Source organism: Xenopus laevis, chromosome 8S (assembly GCF_017654675.1).
Source record: "Xenopus laevis strain J_2021 chromosome 8S, Xenopus_laevis_v10.1, whole genome shotgun sequence".
NCBI lineage: Eukaryota > Metazoa > Chordata > Amphibia > Anura > Pipidae > Xenopus > Xenopus laevis.
Window position 1 is genome coordinate 12871677 of NC_054386.1, and position 19997 is coordinate 12891673.

General features: G+C 38.4%; 1 protein-coding gene across 3 annotated transcripts; it reads left to right on the plus strand.

Moving 5' to 3' along the window:
- The first annotated feature begins 1782 nt into the window (after nucleotides 1-1782).
- On the plus strand, nucleotides 1783-17132 carry tmx1.S (thioredoxin-related transmembrane protein 1 S homeolog). 3 transcript variants are annotated; one of them, XM_018232344.2, is made up of 10 exons: nucleotides 1783-1976; nucleotides 2355-3051; nucleotides 7612-7727; nucleotides 8521-8566; nucleotides 9280-9408; nucleotides 11751-11796; nucleotides 13317-13418; nucleotides 13967-14036; nucleotides 14580-14741; nucleotides 15330-17132. In XM_018232344.2, the coding sequence occupies exons 2-9, from the start codon at nucleotides 2918-2920 to the stop codon at nucleotides 14714-14716; spliced, it is 780 nt and encodes a 259-aa protein (XP_018087833.1). In that variant the 5' UTR covers nucleotides 1783-1976; nucleotides 2355-2917; the 3' UTR covers nucleotides 14717-14741; nucleotides 15330-17132. The 3 variants fall into 3 exon arrangements, with proteins under 3 accessions (XP_018087833.1, XP_018087831.1, XP_018087832.1); XM_018232342.2 differs by having other exon boundaries at nucleotides 1785-1976; nucleotides 14565-14741; XM_018232343.2 differs by having other exon boundaries at nucleotides 1785-1957; nucleotides 14565-14741.
- Nucleotides 17133-19997: the final 2865 nt, after the last annotated feature.

The following is a 19997-nucleotide window of genomic DNA, read 5'->3' on the forward strand; positions in this document are numbered from 1 at the left end:
CTTAATATATTTATATCTTACAAGATGTTTACCCCATATAACACACAAAATAAAGGAATTGTCACGTTTGGTATTCCAAAATCCAGACGCCAGGTTTCCGGTCATGGCTCACGCTTCTACCTATAATAGACACCTTTCACCTCGGGAGGAGCCCTCCGCTACTCGGATGCCGCCAGGTCTTAAAGTGAGAAAACCAAGGCGAGAGTTCTGGGCAGACAAGACAACCATGACATGTGACAGGTGGAACTGGGTTGGAGCATAGCAGAGTCGAGGAAACAGGCCGGGGTTAATCAGTCAGTCAGCGCAGTACAGGATCAGTATCCGGAAGAATAGTCAAAAAACAGGCAATGGTGGGTATAGGCAGCGAATCAGCAGAGGTCAGGGACAGGCACAGGTCAAGAACAGGTAAACCAGTCAATAAGCTCACCCAAGAACTATATGACAATAGAACTACGTTGGGTGATGGAAATTAGGTTGTGGAGCCTTTAAATATTTGAATTTCGCACCAAGTTCAATTACATCACTTGGCGGGTGTCAACAAGAAAGATGGATGCAGGCGTCCTTGCAAGGAGCGAGGTGGGCATCACTGCCGCCCTACTAAACCTTTAGGTAACCTTATAAGGATAACCTGTAAAATTATATATAAACAGTGCTTAAAGGAGAACTAAACCCTTGCTGCCCTCTACTGCCCTCCTCCAAGCTCCCTCCAGTATGTATACTTTTCAAAAGTCTGTCTGCCTGCTGACCTGCTATAAATGTGCAGAGTTTCGCTGCTGAGTTCAAAGGCACCATCTTCTGTCTGTCTTCTGATACTTTTTTGTAGACCACCTACACGGATCCGTGTCATTACCATGGAGCCATTTAAAGCTGAAAAAGGAGAAAAGGCACAGGATACACAGCAGATAACAGGTAAGCTCTGTAGTATGGGATTCTTCAGAACTTATCTGTTATCTACTGTGTTTCCTGTGCTTGAATGGCTGCCCCCATGGCTACACAGCAGCTTGTTTATATAAACTAAAGTAGTACTTATCTGTTATCTACTGTGTATCCTGTGCTTGAATGGCTGCCCCCATGGCTACACAGCAGCTTGTTTATATAAACTATAGTAGTACTTATCTGTTATCTACTGTGTATCCTGTGCTTGAATGGCTGCCCCCATGGCTACACAGCAGCTTGTTTATATAAACTATAGTAGTACTTATCTGTTATCTACTGTGTATCCTGTGCTTGAATGGCTGCCCCCATGGCTACACAGCAGCTTGTTTATATAAACTATAGTAGTACTTATCTGTTATCTACTGTGTATCCTGTGCTTGAATGGCTGCCCCCATGGCTACACAGCAGCTTGTTTATATAAACTATAGCAGTCTTTCTGAAGCAAATACCCTAGTTGTGATTATACTGTCATTCCTTTAAAATACTTTAGTGTTTTGGTGTTACTGTTCCTTTAACAAGCATTTATGCCCCATGGGAACGCTACACTCTGCACTGTGAGCACAGGATTAAACATGAAAAAGCTGAGGAAAGTAAAAAAATAAAAGTAGAAAGCGCAGTCACCAGTTTATACCATTCAGTACTACATTACCCCCTTACCGCGTTCCACTGACGTACCTAAATGACAAGACTATAGAATGATCAGTCCGCCAAAGCAACGTGTGACCTAAAGCTACTTATACACCTCGCAATATAACCGCGCTCTTACACTGAGGTACAAGTCCCTGCCCTTTCCAGATATTAGCATCTGCAGCCCCGCCCACTCACACTAATCACGTGACTGCGGCCTCTCGCTTCCGGTCACCCCTTCCTGTCTAATTTGTACAGTGTGAGGAAGGAACCGGAAGAGCTGTAGAGAGTTGCAGAAGTTGCTACCTACTCCAGTCCTGGCCCTGACACGCGTGGAGTTGGCGAGAGGAATATTTCAGTATTTCGAGCAGCAGAACAAGCCAGGGAGACACGTGTGCGTATGAAAGGACTTTGTGAGTATTTCTCTACCCATGAGAAGCTGAACAGAGAAAGAAACTCTTTGGGGCTCATTTATCAACACTGGGCAAATTTGCCCATGGGCAGTTACCTATAGCAACCAATCAGTGATTAACTTTTTGAAGCCTGCTGCAAGTAGAACAATAAATGCAGCAATTTGATTGGTTGCCATGGGTTACTGCCCATGGGCAAATTTGCCCAGTGTTGATAAATGACCCCCTTTGTGAAATTGTGAGAAAGATCTCTCATATTTCAGTGCTGCCTGTCATACACTATCACTCTCAGCTGATATCCCTGCTTCCCTTTGGCTGATTTACAGCTGCATTTTGCTAATAATATCATTTTGCCAACTTTATGTTTTCTTTTTTTAACAGATCAAGCTCGGAACATCCCTTGCGACTGTGTTTCTGCTGATATTTCCTACACAGCGAAGGTTAATGGCTGGTTATTTAATATAAATGTGTTGCTGCAAAGGTTGTTGCCAGATGGAGTAGTGAGAGAGGAAACTATGTGGAAACCAGCTTCTGCTTTCATGCCAGTGTTACTCAAGGATTTCCTGTAGCTACATGCGTATACCATATGAAGTGTTACTGGAATGTACACAAATGTTTAACCTCTCAACTTGAACTGCTTGAATGAATGAGAGTGGCGGCTATATCCGACGATATATATAATATATAATCATTAAGTAAACCAAACTTTAGGGATTAAATAACATAATTTTACATTATTCTCCGTTATCTGTTAATAAATGGTTATACATTGAAACTGTTTTGTCAGTAATAAGATCCTGCAGAAGTAAAAGGTTACAAAGCAATTCTGGTTACTTTTACCACACCCCACCCGACGTATCTCCAGAGGATTCATCACAGAGACTGTTCATTTAAAGGCACGAAACAACAGTGGATCACACCGACATACACTAACCTTCGGTGTCATGGCAAGCCTGTTATTTTTCTCCTTGGGACTAATACTCTGCTCCTCAGCAGTGCTGGCGAAAAAAGGGGATGTGATAGAGATTAAAGACAGCAACTGGAATGATGTCTTGGAGGGGGAATGGATGATCAAATTGTAAGTATGCTATAGTGTAAACTACGTGTAGTGTGTCTGCAATTGTGAGACATGATCAATTTGGGGTTTACTTGCTGTTCTTGCACCATAGTCTGTAGTCAGTATACTTAGATTGGGCCACAGACATACACATGATGACCTCACCTATTAAGCACATGCATGTGATGGATCAGTTAATGCATCTGCCAATCCTGTATCACACATTTAAGCATAATCTGGGGCAAACACTCTTAATGCATGTAGATAGACATCCAGCATTAGATTTGAACAGGCTTTCTTCAAGGGGTGCACGCCAATTAATGTGTTCACCTTCACATTCTTTCAAACGACATGGAAAAGAGGTAGCAGCACTCCCATCATAGAATAAAACCGCCTTTATTTCAGAATTACATCTGGCACAGCAACGTTTCGGACCTCTTGGTCCTTTTTCAAGCTGACAAACACTCTTAATGTGCATGCATATGCCCCAATCTGCACCAGGAACCTTCTCCCAGTGCAGTGCTTGCAAAATGGGGTTTATTCACAAAATGCCAAATGTAGCGTTGGCTCTCTTCCTCTGCAACTCAAGTTGGGTGTGCATCATAGGTAGGGTTGCCACTCTGCCGGTATTTTACTGGCCTAGCCGGTAAAACACCTGCCAGGGCCGGTATTACAAATTTACCGGCAATGTAACTGCCGGTAATTTGTAATACCCTTGGCCCTCCAGTGGAAACATTTTCTTCGCCTTCTGCCCCTCTCGCAATGTGCCCCCGCCCCGTTGCAGCATTATCGCATGGCTCCACCCCTTTTTACATCACAGTCCGTCCATTTAGTTACCACCCCTGGCCAGTCATTTTTTTTTAAAAAGGTGTTAACCCTAATGAAGTTCACTTTCCAAAACTTTTTTTCAGTTCAGTTGACTTCAGATAGTTTACTAGAAATAAAATACTTGTTTCAGTTACTTTTTCTATTTGCAACTATTTTTGATACATTTAGTTGATACATCCCTTATTATTGTCCCTGTTGAGCAGAATCCCAGAGTGTCTTCAAAGACAGCGGATATTATTGATTCAATTGTTGCTGTCATTCAACAGGTACTGAGAAATGTATCAACAAAATGTAGCAAATTGTAATCATTCAGACACTTTGCCTGGATTACTGAGCTGCCAGACTGAAACACCACAGAAAGTAACATTTAACTTAACTTAAACTTACATTTTGGAAAAAAAACTGTAAAAAATAAAACATGGGGAAAAAAATTGAAAAAGGTATACATTTCTGGGAAACTGAACACAAATTGTTGGAAAGTTTACAAGCCCTTTAAGAGGGTGGCTAACCTACAAACATAATAAGGGGAGCATTTAAATGTTGCAGTTTACTGTGTGTGGCCAGTTAATACCAATTGCAGTAGACTATGTGTGATAGAATGAGGGCATGGATTCTGGTGGATTAGTCAATAGATAAGTAAAGATTTTTTTACTGCAGAAAACTTAAGGCTATACACAGAGCGATAAGTGTCCCTCCAGACCAAGTCAAGTTATTATGTATGGGTCTCTCAAGTTTGGAGCATTTATGGGTTACACTTCTGACAGGTCTCTGTAGGTTTGCAGCATGATTTTGCTGGATTTTACCCAGTTTGTAGCTTATCAAGTTAGAAGAAAGGTCCATGTTGTTAGAGCTCTGATCAGAAGGTACCCGCATTGTGTGTCATTAATACTATCCACTGCACCACACACTGCCTTTAGAATAAAAAAATATTTTGTAGTATTATCAAATCTGCAGAATTGCGACTGCTTGAATTTCGAGTTCATGGGAGTTTTAAATAACTCCCATGAACTCAAAATTCGACCCTTGATAAATCTGCCCATATAATATATATATATATATATATATATATATATATATATATATATATATATATATATATATATATATATATATATATATATATATATATATATATATATATATATAAAAAACAAACAAGGGAAAGTTGTGCTCACCACTAGTTTTTAAAAACATTAGGCGGGGGTGCAATGAGGGTGTGACCACAAAATACATATAGACAAATACAAGATTCCTCTGCACTCAACCCATTATCAATATATTTTAGACAGAGACACTTTGTGCATACTGCTACTGAAAAATGCCTTACCCTTTAAACAAAACAGGGATTGTTTGTCCATATATTGCAATATATTTAAGCTGGCCAACTACGTCAAAGTCATCCCATATCTGGCCAGTCCTATGCTCAATTTTCATCTGATTCATTAAGAATTCTATGGTTTAATTATACATTTTATAAAAGGGACGAATACGTTTTACCTGCAACTTACTAGCTGCTTTCAAAGTAAAACTCCCAAACTTGGCTGCCCTTTTATTAGACACCAGTGGGATCACCTGACTATAGTTGGAGGGGGTGGGAGCTACAACATGGAGCTGGTCACTGCTCTTGTAGAACTATAACAAACAAGGGAAAGTTGTGCTCACCACTAGTTTTTAAAAACATTAGGCGGGGGTGCAATGAGGGTGTGACCACAAAATACATATAGACAAATACAAGATTCCTCTGCACTCAACCCATTATCAATATATTTTAGACAGAGACACTTTGTGCATACTGCTACTGAAAAATGCCTTACCCTTTAAACAAAACAGGGATTGTTTGTCCATATATTGCAATATATTTAAGCTGGCCAACTACGTCAAAGTCATCCCATATCTGGCCAGTCCTATGCTCAATTTTCATCTGATTCATTAAGAATTCTATGGTTTAATTATACATTTTATAAAAGGGACGAATACGTTTTACCTGCAACTTACTAGTTGCTTTCAAAGTAAAACTCCCAAACTTGGCTGCCCTTTTATTAGACACCAGAATTCTTAATGAATCAGATGAAAATTGAGCATAGGACTGGCCAGATATGGGATGACTTTGACGTAGTTGGCCAGCTTAAATATATTGCAATATATGGACAAACAATCCCTGTTTTGTTTAAAGGGTAAGGCATTTTTCAGTAGCAGTATGCACAAAGTGTCTCTGTCTAAAATATATTGATAATGGGTTGAGTGCAGAGGAATCTTGTATTTGTCTATATATATATATATATATATATATATATATATATATATATATATATATATATATATATATATATATATATATATATATATATAATTTTATAGACATTCCTAGTACTGTGACAATTTGATATTCCTGTAAAATAATATACTCACACCTAAAAGAATAGGTTAATTCTTAAGTAATCCTATACTTCCAGTCTCCATTGTTAGACAAAGGCAGGTATGGGTGTTAGCCAGAGTAAGCATAGGTAGTCTCTTTATAGATGAATCGGCACCTGTTGCAGAATTCCAACCCATATATTTGCCCACCAGTTGAAAAACTCCCCTGCAGCCATCTCTTTTTAACTTCCCAAGCAACCAAAATCATGACAGTTTAATCAAGTAGGGCCAGTTTGGTTGACTCAACCTTCAGGTTGGTCCTAATTGTTTTATTTAAGCTAGGTAGAATTCAGTGATTGGAAGAACACAATAGTAATAAGGTCTTATACCAGAAAAATTCTTAAATCTATTGGAAAATATTTAATTATATTATGGAAACTGCTTTAATTTTAGCATGTAACACAATACATCAATACCATTTTTTAAAAGTAAAGAACACCCAATGTCTGAAATATGTTAAAAGACCAAAACGTATTTGGCTCCAAGTGCACTTATAAAGTGTATTAAAGGGGACGTTCCTCTTTCTAGCTTTCAAATGGGAACCACTGACCCTTTGCTGCCAAAAAATGATTGCTTTAGAAGGCTACAGTGTTATTGTTACTTTTTATTACTCTTTCTATTCATGGCACTCAAATTCAGAGCCTGGCCAAGAAATATTTAAGCACAAGTCAATAATAATTTTCTGGTGCTCCCCCATCCCCCATGCCTCTGTTTCAAGCTCCATTGCATCGTCACTTGTACACTCACCAACGCCCCTTCACCTCCCTGCCCTAGTTATTTGTTAGTTCTTTCTGTTGGAGTAGTACCCCCTCACCTCTTGCACTTCTGGCCCTGCTTCTATTCATATTTCTTTTTCATATTCAAACAACTGCCTTGTTGCTAGGGTACTGGTTGAAATTCCAAACCGGTGGGCTGCTACACATAAACCTAAATAATAATTCAAAAACCAATTAATTAAGACCAACTTAAAAATTTCCACAATATCACTTATCTTATATCTTCTTCATACTTAAAATTTCAGTCATTCATTCATTCATTCTATGCCTTAACAAGGCCTATATTGACTCTGTGTTCAGAAATCACATATTTTCCCCTCATCAACACTTGCCATAGGTTAAATTTCAGTTTCCAGCTGCAGAATAGTTATAACTTTGGGCATGGCTATACTACTGCAATAGTATTCATTTAAGCTCCATTTGCTTTTTTTGATCAGTTTCCAGTCTTAAGTTCCATTCATTATATACTAGTTTTATATTGCTTGTCATACGTGCTCTTTAAATCGATTCCCTTCTAGTTTCCATTTACTTTCTTAATGTCATTGTTCTTATTCAATCATAGCTACGCCCCTTGGTGTCCTGCTTGTCACAGACTGCAGCCTGAGTGGAATGAATTTGCAGACTGGGGAGAAGATCTTAATCTGAATATTGCCAAAGTGGATGTTACAGCCCAGCCAGGTAACAATTTCAACTGCATTGTGTTTTCTTCCTAGGGGCAAGTGGGAATATAGTAGGGAAAGTCAGTAAGCATATAGTGCCAATTGAATTTGTTTGAAAGAACCATTCAACTCCCAGAGGCATTCATTTGCAGATGGATTGGACCTTATGTACTCAGGGCATCATGAGGGAACTCTTAATATGAAGCAACCACGGGTTCATCAATCTAAAGCTGGCCATAGACTCAAAGATCCGCTCGTTTGGCGAACGACATCGCCAAACGAGCTGATCTTTCCCCGATATGCCACTAACGACATGGCTATATCGGGGGTAATTTGAACAGTTGGCCGTATGGCCGAAAAATCGAATTACAATACGCCAAGGGGCTCCGACGGGTCAGTCGGGTAAAAATCAAACCTTCCTGATCGATATAGTGGCCAGATATCGATCGGGAAGACCCGTCGGAAGCCCCCATACACGGGCAGATAAGCTGTCAAATTGGTCTAAATGACCGATATCGGCAGCTTTATCTGCCCGTGTATGGCCACCTTAAGATACAATGCAACATACAACGCGTTCATGTATAATTCCTGTAATGTTTTCAAATGTGTCTTTTGATCAGGGTTAAGTCAAAGTACTTTTCCCATCCCAAAAATACAAGGCAGATTGTTGAACTGTTTGGATAACGTTGACCCCAATAAATGTCTTTACTTTATCTTTTATTTTGCCTTTTATCTGTTTTGAAAAACTGTACTGAACTTTTATTAACTGTGTCACACTTGCAGTAATATAGCAACTTTTCTCTTGTTTTTAGGACTGAGTGGCAGGTTTATCATTACAGCACTGCCGACAATATACCAGTAAGTACCGATCTATAGTGGGAAGACAGTTCAAGGTCTTTTAAAACTAAAATAATTTTAGATATAGAGTACAAACTCATGTAGAAAGTGTTTTGTAACATGTAAAAATGTCTATAAAAAGTTTTTGCAAATGTCTAAACAGATTTTAAAGTATCAATATATAATACTAAGCTTGGCCTTCACAGTTTATTAGGGAAAACATTGTTCCCAGACCACACTAATGACTTTTCTACAATGATTACATTGCTGCAAAAGTTATCCAAATCCAAAGTCTGATAACGTTACTCACACTTGTATTAAGATGCACTCAAGCACTAGTCTATTTTAATGTTCAGTACTGCTCATAGGGCAGCATTCTATAGGACCTTCTCTTAACAGATGCCACCACCTATCTCGTACTATCACTAGAGTGTGTCTCAGCTGACACTGGCTCATGCAGAAATGCGGGGCAGGGATTACAAAAAAATCACTGAAACAGATGAGCACAATATAACTGAAGATGGCACAATACTATTATATTTGTCACCCAATACTAGTTAAAGTACTAGATCCGACCTAGCTTCTTTAACTATACATATTTTTTTCTGTATATACACCTATACTATGGTTTTCTTTTCATTAACTGCATACATCTTTCTCAGTATGGTTACTCTTCTTTTCAAATCAAAATGCCTCTGTCCTAAATTTGATTTCTTTGTTTTATTGCTTTATAGCTGCAAAGATGGGGTTTTCAGAAAGTATCAAGGCTCTAGGACTCACAAGGACTTTATCAGTTTTATCAGTGAAAGGGAATGGGAAGCCATCGAACCTGTATCATCCTGGGTTGGCCCAGATTCTTTTCTGTACGTATCACACTTTGTAAGTTGTTTGCCTTTTTTGTATTAGAAAGGTGAGTATGTTGCTGTTATGCTAAAAAGTACTAGAATACGTAACTTGGAGTTTACCCCTTCTCATGTGGTGGTGGTGGTAGAAGAAAAGAAGTACTTAAAGGAGAGTTAAACCTAAAAAACTGAAAATAGCTAAAAATACCATGTTTTATATGCACCAGCCTTAAATGAACAGTTCAATGTAAATATAAAAACTGGGTAAATATATAGGATGTGCAAAATAAAAATAGTTTCTAATATAGTTCATTAGCCGTGTATGGGGCCCCCCCGACGGGCTTCCCCGATCGAGATCTGTCCGAAAGTCGGCCAGATCTCGATCGGATGGGACAAAAAATCCCGGTGGATCGCGACCGCATCGGTTCGTTGATGCGGTCCCGCAATCCGACCACCCATTCCCATTCGTTAGGATCCGATCTTTGGGCCCTAGGGCCCACGATCGGATCAGCCCGATATTGCCCACCTCAAGGTTGGCATATCGGAGAGACATCCGCTCGTTTGGCGACATCGCCAAACAAGCAGATCTCTCCGTGTATGGCCACCTTTAGTCAGCTACTTGAAGGGGGGCCATATGGGACATAACTGTTCAGTAAATTTGCAATTGATCCTTGACATGCAGCTCAGATTCAAAAGCTACAGTTATGACCCGTGTGGCCCCCCTCAAGTCACTGATTGGTTACTGCCTGGTAACCAATCAGTGGAAACCAAGAGATCTGTAAAGAAGAAAGTAATATTCTGATGTGTTATGTTACACATCCAGTCACTCCAGCCTTTATACGTTACATTTTCACTAACTAACAATATTGAAACATTTTTTATTTTGCACAGCCTATCTATTTACCCAGTTTTTATTTTTATTCTGAACAATTCCTTTAAAGGCTGCACCACCATTTCCCCCTACTTTCTTCACCAAATGTGAATTAAGGTCATTGCATTTCCTACAGTTTTTCCTATTGGAACCCTAAAAAAGCAGGAGAGGTGGAATTGGTATACAATGAAGCTTGGTAAGGTCATGTGACCTGCATATCACCATTTTAAAACAAAATCTACTGAATTGAACAAACGTGCGCCGAGAGTAATTAACTGTGCCTTTGCTCCTCTGTGTTATGTCTTTAAACGGGGGACATATTTTATCTTAACTTGCCTCTCCCCAAACTTCATTTACTTGCCTCTGTAATCTGCTGGTTATTTTCCCCTGCAAAATGAATTTGGGGTTCCCAAATATACTTGTGGGATGGGACAAGTGTATTCATTTGTGTTATGTTAGAAGATGCCTTGATGTTTCCCCTTTACAATGTAATCTATGTTGTTATTGTCAGAAGAAGGGTTAGGTTAGGGAGAGACTTTGATTGGTTGCTCATTACTCTGGTATTGACACTTATGTTTTTAAAAGCTTGTTTAAATGTAACTGTGTATTAAATTCAATATATCCCTCAAAGAGGTTGTTCACCTTCAAACGCCTAGTTGGTTTCAGATAGTTCACTAGAAATAATGACCTTTTCCAATTACTTTCTATGTTCTATGTGTGACCCTGTAAACTGTTCTTAATAGATACATTTAGTTTATACATGTCTTACCTTTGTCCCTGCTGAGCAGAATCCCTGAGTTTTATTAAAGGCAACTGTAATATTGAAACAATAGTTGCAAATACTCAAGAGATGTGTTTCACAGACAATTCATTCTGCCTTTTTTTTGGTTGATTTTCCATTTTCTATGCCCCTGATGAAGACAGCTTCACAGCCGAAAAGCGTTGGGCATTTGCATTGATTTTCTTTTTTGATAAATAAAACCCTTTTATTTGACAGAGTGTGCCATCCACTTTCCTACTTTTTGTGAATACTCCAGAGATGAGCTGAGAAATGTATCCACTAAATGTTGTAAAATTGTAACAGTTTAGAACCTGCACCTGAATTACTGAGCTGCCAGACTGAAACACCAGAGGCAGGGACATTAAACTTTAATCTTAGATTTTGGGGAAAATGGTAAAACATAAATAATGAAAAGTAATTGAAAAAAGTCTTTATTTCTGGGGAACAATCTGAAAACAACTGAACTGAAAAAAGTGTTTGAAAGGTGAACAAGCCCTTTAAAAATCATATTCTTGGTCCAAATGTTGGCATGCAAGTTTTGGTTGCAGGCATACACCTTTAACAAACTAAACTTCTAAAGGCATGCACCTCTAAAATACTTTATAGTTTTGTGATATTTCGTGGGACATATTTTCATGAGGAGTGTCCAGTTTCAAGTAGAGAAACTTGTTAACACAGACTTCTATGTCTTCCTTGTACCTTTCTCTATAGGATGAGTGGCATGTCTGCATTGTTCCGGCTATCCATGTGGATCAGGGTATGTGAAACACAAGCTGTGTTTTCCCTAGTGAATAAGAGCATAGACTGTTTTTGTAACGGCAGATATATGGCAAAACTTTGCCTGTTACTTACACAATTGGAGAGGGGAGTTTAAAAGGCTAGTTTTATTTCATTTTCACTTTCATGTTAGTCTGTTCCCATCATCTCCACAGTATTGCTTGAATTTTTGTGAGCCCTTTAAAATGTTGGATGAAGAAAACCTAGATAAACAAATGAAACAAAAATTATTATATTTGGTCATGTATTTATTGAAAACACAAAAGATCCATTTAGGTCTTTCCACAACATTTCAATTAGATTAAGGTCAGGACTTGGCCATTCCAGAACATTCACTTTATTCTTTGTTAAAAGAAAAGTAACCTCAAAAAATATATACAGGTATAGGATCTATTATCCGGAAACCCATTACCCAGAAAGCTTCAAATTACAAAAAGGTTTCCTCCCATAGACTCTATTTTATCCAAATAATTCACATATTTAAAAATGATTTCCTTTTACTCTGTAATAATAAAACTGGACCTTGTACTTAATCCCAAACTAAGATATAATTCATCCCTATTGGAAGCAAAACCAGTCTGTTGGTTTTTTTTAATGTTTACTTTCAAGCACTATTGTAGAGAGGATGGGGACAGACAGGGGACTTGTTTGAAAATCAGATAATGCTTTAGGTCACATTCTTATAAAAATATAGAAAATTTTAAAGGGTTCATAAACTTTCATTTCCATTTGCTCTACTAGCTAGACCTGAAAGCCAAACTTGAAGGTCCGTTAGGGTGAAATTTCTGATTAATATCTATTTGCAATCCTAAATATTCTTAACTATAACTGAATAACCAAAATACAATTTTTCATAATAACTGTACTCGTTTCAAGTAAGGCCCTAGCCAAAGGTTGGACCTTTAAGTGGGGCTTAAACTGAAAAAGTTTGACAACCCTTGGCATAGAGTGATGTGACCTTAAAATACTTCTCCACAATCCAGCTGCTAATTCCATCCCCTATATGATGGCATAAAGATAACATATTCATATTAATCTTACCTTCACATTATGCCACCTTCTTTTTTTGTTCAACATCAAGATCAACATATAGCTAGCCCCCATTGTTTTAATTGTTACTACAGTTGTCGGACATTTTATCCAGAATGCTCTGGGCCTGGGTTTTTTTGGATAATTTGGATCTTCATGCCTTAAGTGTACTAGAAAATCATGTAAGCATTGAATAAACCCAACTGGCTGGTTTTGCTTCCAATAAGGATTAATTATATTGTAGTTTGTATCAAGTAAAATGTACTGGTTTAATTATTACGGAGAAAAGGGAATCATTTTTAAAAATGTGGATTTAGATAAAATGGAGTCTATATGAGATGGCCTTTCCAAAATGTGGAGCTTTCTGGATAATGGGTTTGCAGATAACTGATCCCATACCTGTACTGTAATTCCTGTCTGTACAACAGTGTGTAAATGTTTGCATTCAGCATGTTTAAACAATTTTTACAGCAATGCCACAATTATTTTGTTGAAGACCTGTCCATTCCAGTGTGGGGATCTTACATTATATTTGGATTGATGACCCTGCTTCTAGGTCTGATTTTGGGGTTGGTAAGTGAAAAAAAGAATTAATTGTACTTTGGAAACATTTCTCTTATGTTTGACATGGTTTATATGCCTACCCCCTCTGCTTACATTTGTTCAAGATGATGATTTGTTGAAGATATTGGGAGGAAAACTGCTCCATTGGTGTTGCATTGAGCAGCCAATCAGATTTCTTTTTTTATTCTATTGGAGTTTGATAAAAGCCAACCTATTACAATCACTCAAATGTATGCTTCCATTATTGTTTCTGCTGCTGGTTAAACAAAGTTCATCAGTGGATGGTCCCTGTGGGTTACTGTTCATCTGCCCAGTGTTGGTAAATAGGCCCATAATTAGCTCACATCCTGGTGAAATTTCCATGACACTTTCTATGCAAATAAGCAATTTGGGGCAAAACTCACTATTTACAAAAGTTAATTGCTAGGGGCAACTATCTATTCCACCAGTTCATAGTAGCAACTTTCCTATTATGTATGTTTTTATAATTGTACAGTTGGTAGTTTTTCACTGGAAAGTATTAGTATGCCTTAACCAAAGCTATTTGTTTTTTTCAGATTTTGGTGTTTGTGGCAGACTTCCTCTGTCCATCCAAACGGCACAGACCACAAGGATACCAATATCCTAGTGAGTGAACAGTCTTTGGCCCTTTTGTTACAGAATAATACACAGCATATATATGATTATCTGTACCACACACACACACACACACACACACACACACACACACACACACACACACACACACACACACACACACACACACACACACACACACACACACACCACACACACACACACACACACCACACACACACACACACACACACACACACACACACACACACACACACACACACACACACACACACACACTGTATTTATGTGAACATATATACAGGCTGTATAGGGGTGGGAAGGGGAAAAAACATTTCTTCCTTGTCTTATGACAAAAGGTCACGTGATTTCCCTCCCTGCCCCTAATTTGGTCGGGCAGAAGTATTAGGCCGAATCCCGAGTCGAAGCCTGCTGCATCCCTACTTATTTGTCAAGCAGATCTCACTCTGTATGGCTAGCTTCATTTTAATACAGACGTCCACACAAAGCGTTCTATGAATCTGGTGTTTGATTGCTGCCATTTTTGTTTTATTTTAGTAAACCTGCCCACTGTACCTGCTGACAGGAAGAAAGCTGAAGATGAGCAAATGGAAGAAGTTGTAAATGACTTTGAAAATGCGAAGCTTGGAGACAAAGAATCAAGTGATGTCCCTCAAGACAAGCTAAGGAAACGTACAGCCAAGTCTTGATGTTTATACAGTTTCTTTTTTTATGGTGTGTACTGGCATAGGGAAGTATATATTTTGTGTTACGTCTCTTTAAATTTCATTTTCATGCATTCTTTACATGACCTACAGATAAAGCAAATATTATTTTGATATTGATTGGCTCACACGGTGCACACATTGTGTTGGAGGGCAGGGTTATCCATTTGAAACAATATTGCAGGTACCTTCAACTCCATCATCAATTCTCTGTTAATGAAGCAAAATGTGCAAGAATTAATATGACTAAGACCCTAATCACTTATAAAGGTATAATAATGAGCAGATTATATTTTCTTAAAGGTAGTCCATTTTCTGTCAATCACCGCTGGAAAGTCACAGAAAATAAAATCAGTTTTTATTGGTCGACCAGTACACAATAACAAAAGTTAGCTCTCAATTTTTCTAGGAAAATGTTCCATTTCTAGCCATAGGCCAAGACTTTAGAATTGCCACAGAAAAAGCCGACTTTGTCCTGTGTTCTAATCATGGGCAAGTCATCCTGAGAGAAGCCTGGGATTTCACAACCAGCTGTGCTGCACTTTACAATTGTCTGAGGTACAAATGCTATACTTACTATATCACATTTTCTTACTAGGTCAGAACAGATCCTGCAGATCCTTGGACCCCATGCAGAAACATTTCTTAGTGACAATTTTCAAGAATTCTGCCTGTTCTCCAATTTATTACAACTCCATACAGTAATTTAGGTATGATATCCTTCACATTGTGGTGCATTAATGTGATCTTCCCCTGTTTTGCATGACTGAAATGACTGATTTCATAAAGGAAATAGGCTTTGTAAAGATTACTGCCACTTGTATGTATTTGCCATACAGTTATTGTAATCACAATACCTGTAAAACCTTGGGGCATCATAATACATCTGAGTAGTAAAATGCTTTAAAGCATAAATATGGTTTGGTTTAAAATCAAATTTCTTTCATACAGTTGTCCAAAAACGTAATTTTTCCATCATTAGCATAGCATTAAAGAACAAAACTACAACAATAATACATGAATGGGGGGGGGGGAGGGGGTTGTAATGAAGGGATACTGTCATGGGAAAAGGTGTTTTTTCAAAATGCATCAGTTAAGCTGCTCCAGAAATCTGCACTGAAATCCATTTCTCAAAAGAGCAAACAGATTTTTTTATATTTAATTTTGAAATCTGACATGGGGCTAGACATATTGTCAGTTTCCCAGCTGCCCCCAAACATGTGCCTGGTGCGCTGATAAACTTCAGTCACTCTTTACTGCTGTACTGCAAGATGGAGCGATATCACCCCCTTCCTTTCCCCCCTCAGCAGCCAAACAACAGAACAATGGGAAGGTAACCAGATAACAGCTCCCTAACACAAGATAACAGCTGCCTGGCAGATCTAAGAACAACACTCAATAGTAAAAACCCATGTCTCACTGCGACACAATCGGTTACATTGCGTTGGAGAAACAATAGCCTGCCAGAAAGCAGTTCCATCCTAAAGTGCTGGCTCTTTCTGAAAGCACATGACCAGGCAAGATGACCTGAGATGCACCTACACACTGATATTACAACTAAAATAAAACACTTGCTGGTTCAGGAATAACATTTTATAGTGTAGACTGAATTATTTGCAGTGTAAACAGTGTAATTTAGAAATAAAAAAGACATCATAAAATCATCCCTTTAAAACAACTATACCATATACAGCAGATCTATGCAACTCAAGCATGCCCTACTGCACAAATGTCCAGTATCCAGGTGAAACCAGGAATATACTGTATGTGGATCAGCACTTAGTCATATGGGATCCCATGTCCCAAGCTTCAAACCTTCTCCAGAGTGTAGGTTAAGAGATTTTTAAGAGAGGGGATTAACTTGCTTATTACTGTTTTCTTTGGGAACAGCAAAGCTGCATCATGACTGCCTGCAAACTGTGGAAATGTGAATATAATTAGATTTTGATGTCTGTTACCAGCCTTAGTATTATATGAGAACAAGGAAATGCATTTGTGCTGATTATTTTCAGTACCCTTATGTTTTGGGGTCAGTTGATGGAGGCCCTCTAGACCATTATCTGTGGGTCATAGCGCAATCATTGCACAGATGTTCCTTTACTTATTATTGATAGAACTGTTGACCCAGTAACAACGCAAGTCAATCAATATTTCTTTTTGTTTTTGGGGTGTAACGCTTCTGAAGAGCCATGGTGCATATGGGATTCAGTGTTGAATATGCAGTGTATAGTGAAACCATATGACCGCTTTCATTTAGATTCTGGTTTTTGGGAGAATTTGCTTTAAGGTCAGGGAACACTTTTTGCAAAGCTAAACTGCACAGTCTATGTAAACCAGTTTGTTTGGAAATAGATTTTTGTATTTTTGTAACATGCTGCAATGAATAAACTGTTTTGCTTTACGCTGCTATTTTGGTGACTTTTTTTGGTGACTATTTTTTTGAAATTTCCACAACGTGGCTCACACACTGCAAACAAGGTTTAGGAAGACTGCATTTCCTGATTATAGGATGATGGATAGACATCATTGTTAATGGTGACTTTCCTAAAATGATGAAGGGTTATGGGCATTTGTCTTTATAATTATATGGAGATACCGAATGCAAAGCTCTTTAAAGAAACAGTAACAAAAAAATGAAAGTGCTTTAAAGGAATGACAATATAATGCACTGTTGCCCTGCACCGGTAAAACTGGTGTGTTTGCTTCAGAAACACAACTATAGTTCATATAAACAAGCTGCTGTGTAGCCATGGGGGCAGTCATTCAAGCACAGGATACACAGCAGATACCAGATAAGTACTACTATAGTTTATATAAACAAGCTGCTGTGTAGCCATGGGGGCAGCCAATCAAGCACAGGATACACAGCAGATACCAGATTAGAACTACTATAGTTTATATAAACAGGCTGCTGTGTAGCATGGGGGCAGCCATTCAAGCACAGGATACACAGTAGATAACAGATAAGTACTACTATAGTTTATATAAACAGGCTGCTGTGTAGCATGGGGGCAGCCATTCAAGCACAGGATACACAGTAGATAACAGATAAGTTCTGAAGAATCCCATTGTATACTACAGAGCTTATCCATTATCTGCTGTTTATCCTGTGCCTTTTTTCCTTTTTCAGCTTTGAATGGCTGCCCCCATGGCTACACAGCAGCTTGTTTATATAAACTATAATAGTGTCTCTGAAGTAAATACACCAGTTGTACCAGTGCAGGGCAACAGTACATTATATTTTCATTACTTTAAAACACTTACATTTTTTGGTGTTACTGTTCCTTTAATCAATAGTGCATAAGCTGTGCACTGGGTCTGTACCGATACAGTGGATAAATATTCTCTCTCCTAGATCTTTAAAGAAATATACACCCCTTTTCAACATGAGCTAAGGCTTGTAGGGCTTGTGCTGAACATACTGTGTAATCTGTGCATATTGTTTTAATAAGAAATATCTATGTTTTTGTTATTTTGCAGCCACAAAAATAGCTGCTACTAGTAGCAGCTCCTTTTTGTGGCTACAAAATGCCCTGCCAAAGACAATACTGAGAATTGTGTGCTAAAACTCATTTAGGGGCAGATTTATTAAGGTTTGAATTGTAAATTTTAATTCTCAAATTGGATTTTTGGTCAAAACACACAAATTCTAGTTGGAAATAATCCAAACTCAAAATCAGATTCGAGATTTATAATACCTGGACCCTGGGAACAACTCGAATTCGACTATTTACCACCTAAAACCTGCAGAGTTCATCTAGAATTCTGAGGTCCAGAAGATGTTAATAGCCTTCCTTATATTTAATTTTTTTTTTCTGAGAAAAAACTAGATTCGAGTTTAGTCAAATTCGAGTTTAGTTGAATTTGATTCTTTAGTCAAATTCGATTTGAATTCAAGCTTTTTCTTAAAGATGATACTATTCGAATTTCGAGGTCATTAGAGGTAAAAAAAAAAAAAAAAAACCCTAACATTCAACCTTTGATAAATCAGCCCCATAGTAAAGCCAATAATCACTATTGTCTATTCTAACAAGTAGCTGCTTCTAGTAGTTTCTACTAGTAGCTCTGTATGTCTTCACCCTTAGACAAATACAAGATTCCTCTGCACTCAACCCATTATCAATATATTTAAGACAGAGACATTTTGTGCATACTGCTGCTGAAAAATGCCTTACCCTTTAAACAAAACAGGGATTGTTTGTCCATATTTTGCAATATATTTAAGCTGGCCAACTACGTCAAAGTCATCCCATATCTGGTCAGTCCTACGCTCAATTTTTATCTGATTCATTAAGAATTCTATTGCTTCATTATACATTTTACAAAAGGGGCTAAGTTTTACCTGCAACTAACTTGCTGCTTTCAAAGTAACCCTTAGGGTAGAGACACAGGTTGAGATTCGGGGAGATTAGTCACCCGGCAACAAATCTCCTCTTCTTCAGGTGACTAATCTCCCCGAACTGCCTTCCCGCTGGCTAGAATCTAAATCGCCGGTGGGATGGCACTCGGAGCACTTTGTTTCCGAAGTCGCCCGGTTTCTTCGTGAGGCACTTTAGATTCCTGCCGTCGATGTAGTTTCTAGCCGGCGGAAAGGCAGTTCGGGGAGATTAGTTGCCCAAAGAAGAGGAGATTTGTCGCCGGGTGACTGAATGTCACCGAATCTCCACGTGCGTCTCTGCCCTTACAGCTTGAACAAATATAGTAACCCATAGCCATAAGATGTAACTGCTATCTGCTGATTGGTTGCTGTGTGTTACTAAATAAGAAACAAACCAAATTTTTTTTTTTTTTTTTTTACATTAACACCATATAATCCATTTATCCACCACACACAGATAAGCACTATGGGACAGTTTAAGCCCAGTTCCCCACCATCATGGACCTAGCGTTCTTTAAGGGTCAGTCCATACGCTCAGATTCAGGGAGATGAGTCCCCCGGTGACAAATCTCTTCTTCGGGGGAACTAATCTCCCCAAACTGTCTTTCTTCCTGCTGGAATGTAAATCGACGGCGGGATGGCACTCTGAGCGATTTGTTTTCCCGAAGTTTCCTCATGAGGCAACTTCGGGCGACTTCAGATTTCGGACTTCGCTATACCAGCGGTAGAAACAATTTATATTGTATTGTCATTTTGTAGAATTATAAACCTGTATAAATCTGTTCTTTTTTTATTTCATATGTACTTGCAATGTTTAACCACTAGACGACAGCAGTACCCTGCAACAAATACTGAAGCCGTTGATGCTCGCCGATTTCTTTTCGTGTC

What these genes read in the sequence shown, in the direction of transcription:
- tmx1.S (XM_018232342.2), top strand. Translation starts at nt 2,918, where the DNA reads ATGGCAAGCCTGTTATTTTTCTCCTTGGGACTAATACTCTGCTCCTCA. An exon ending in GTTGGCCCAGATTCTTTTCT is followed by an intron (nt 9,409 to 11,750) that starts GTACGTATCACA and finishes CTTTCTCTATAG; the next exon opens with GATGAGTGGCATGTCTGCAT. An exon ending in GGCTATCCATGTGGATCAGG is followed by an intron (nt 11,797 to 13,316) that starts GTATGTGAAACA and finishes CAATTTTTACAG; the next exon opens with CAATGCCACAATTATTTTGT.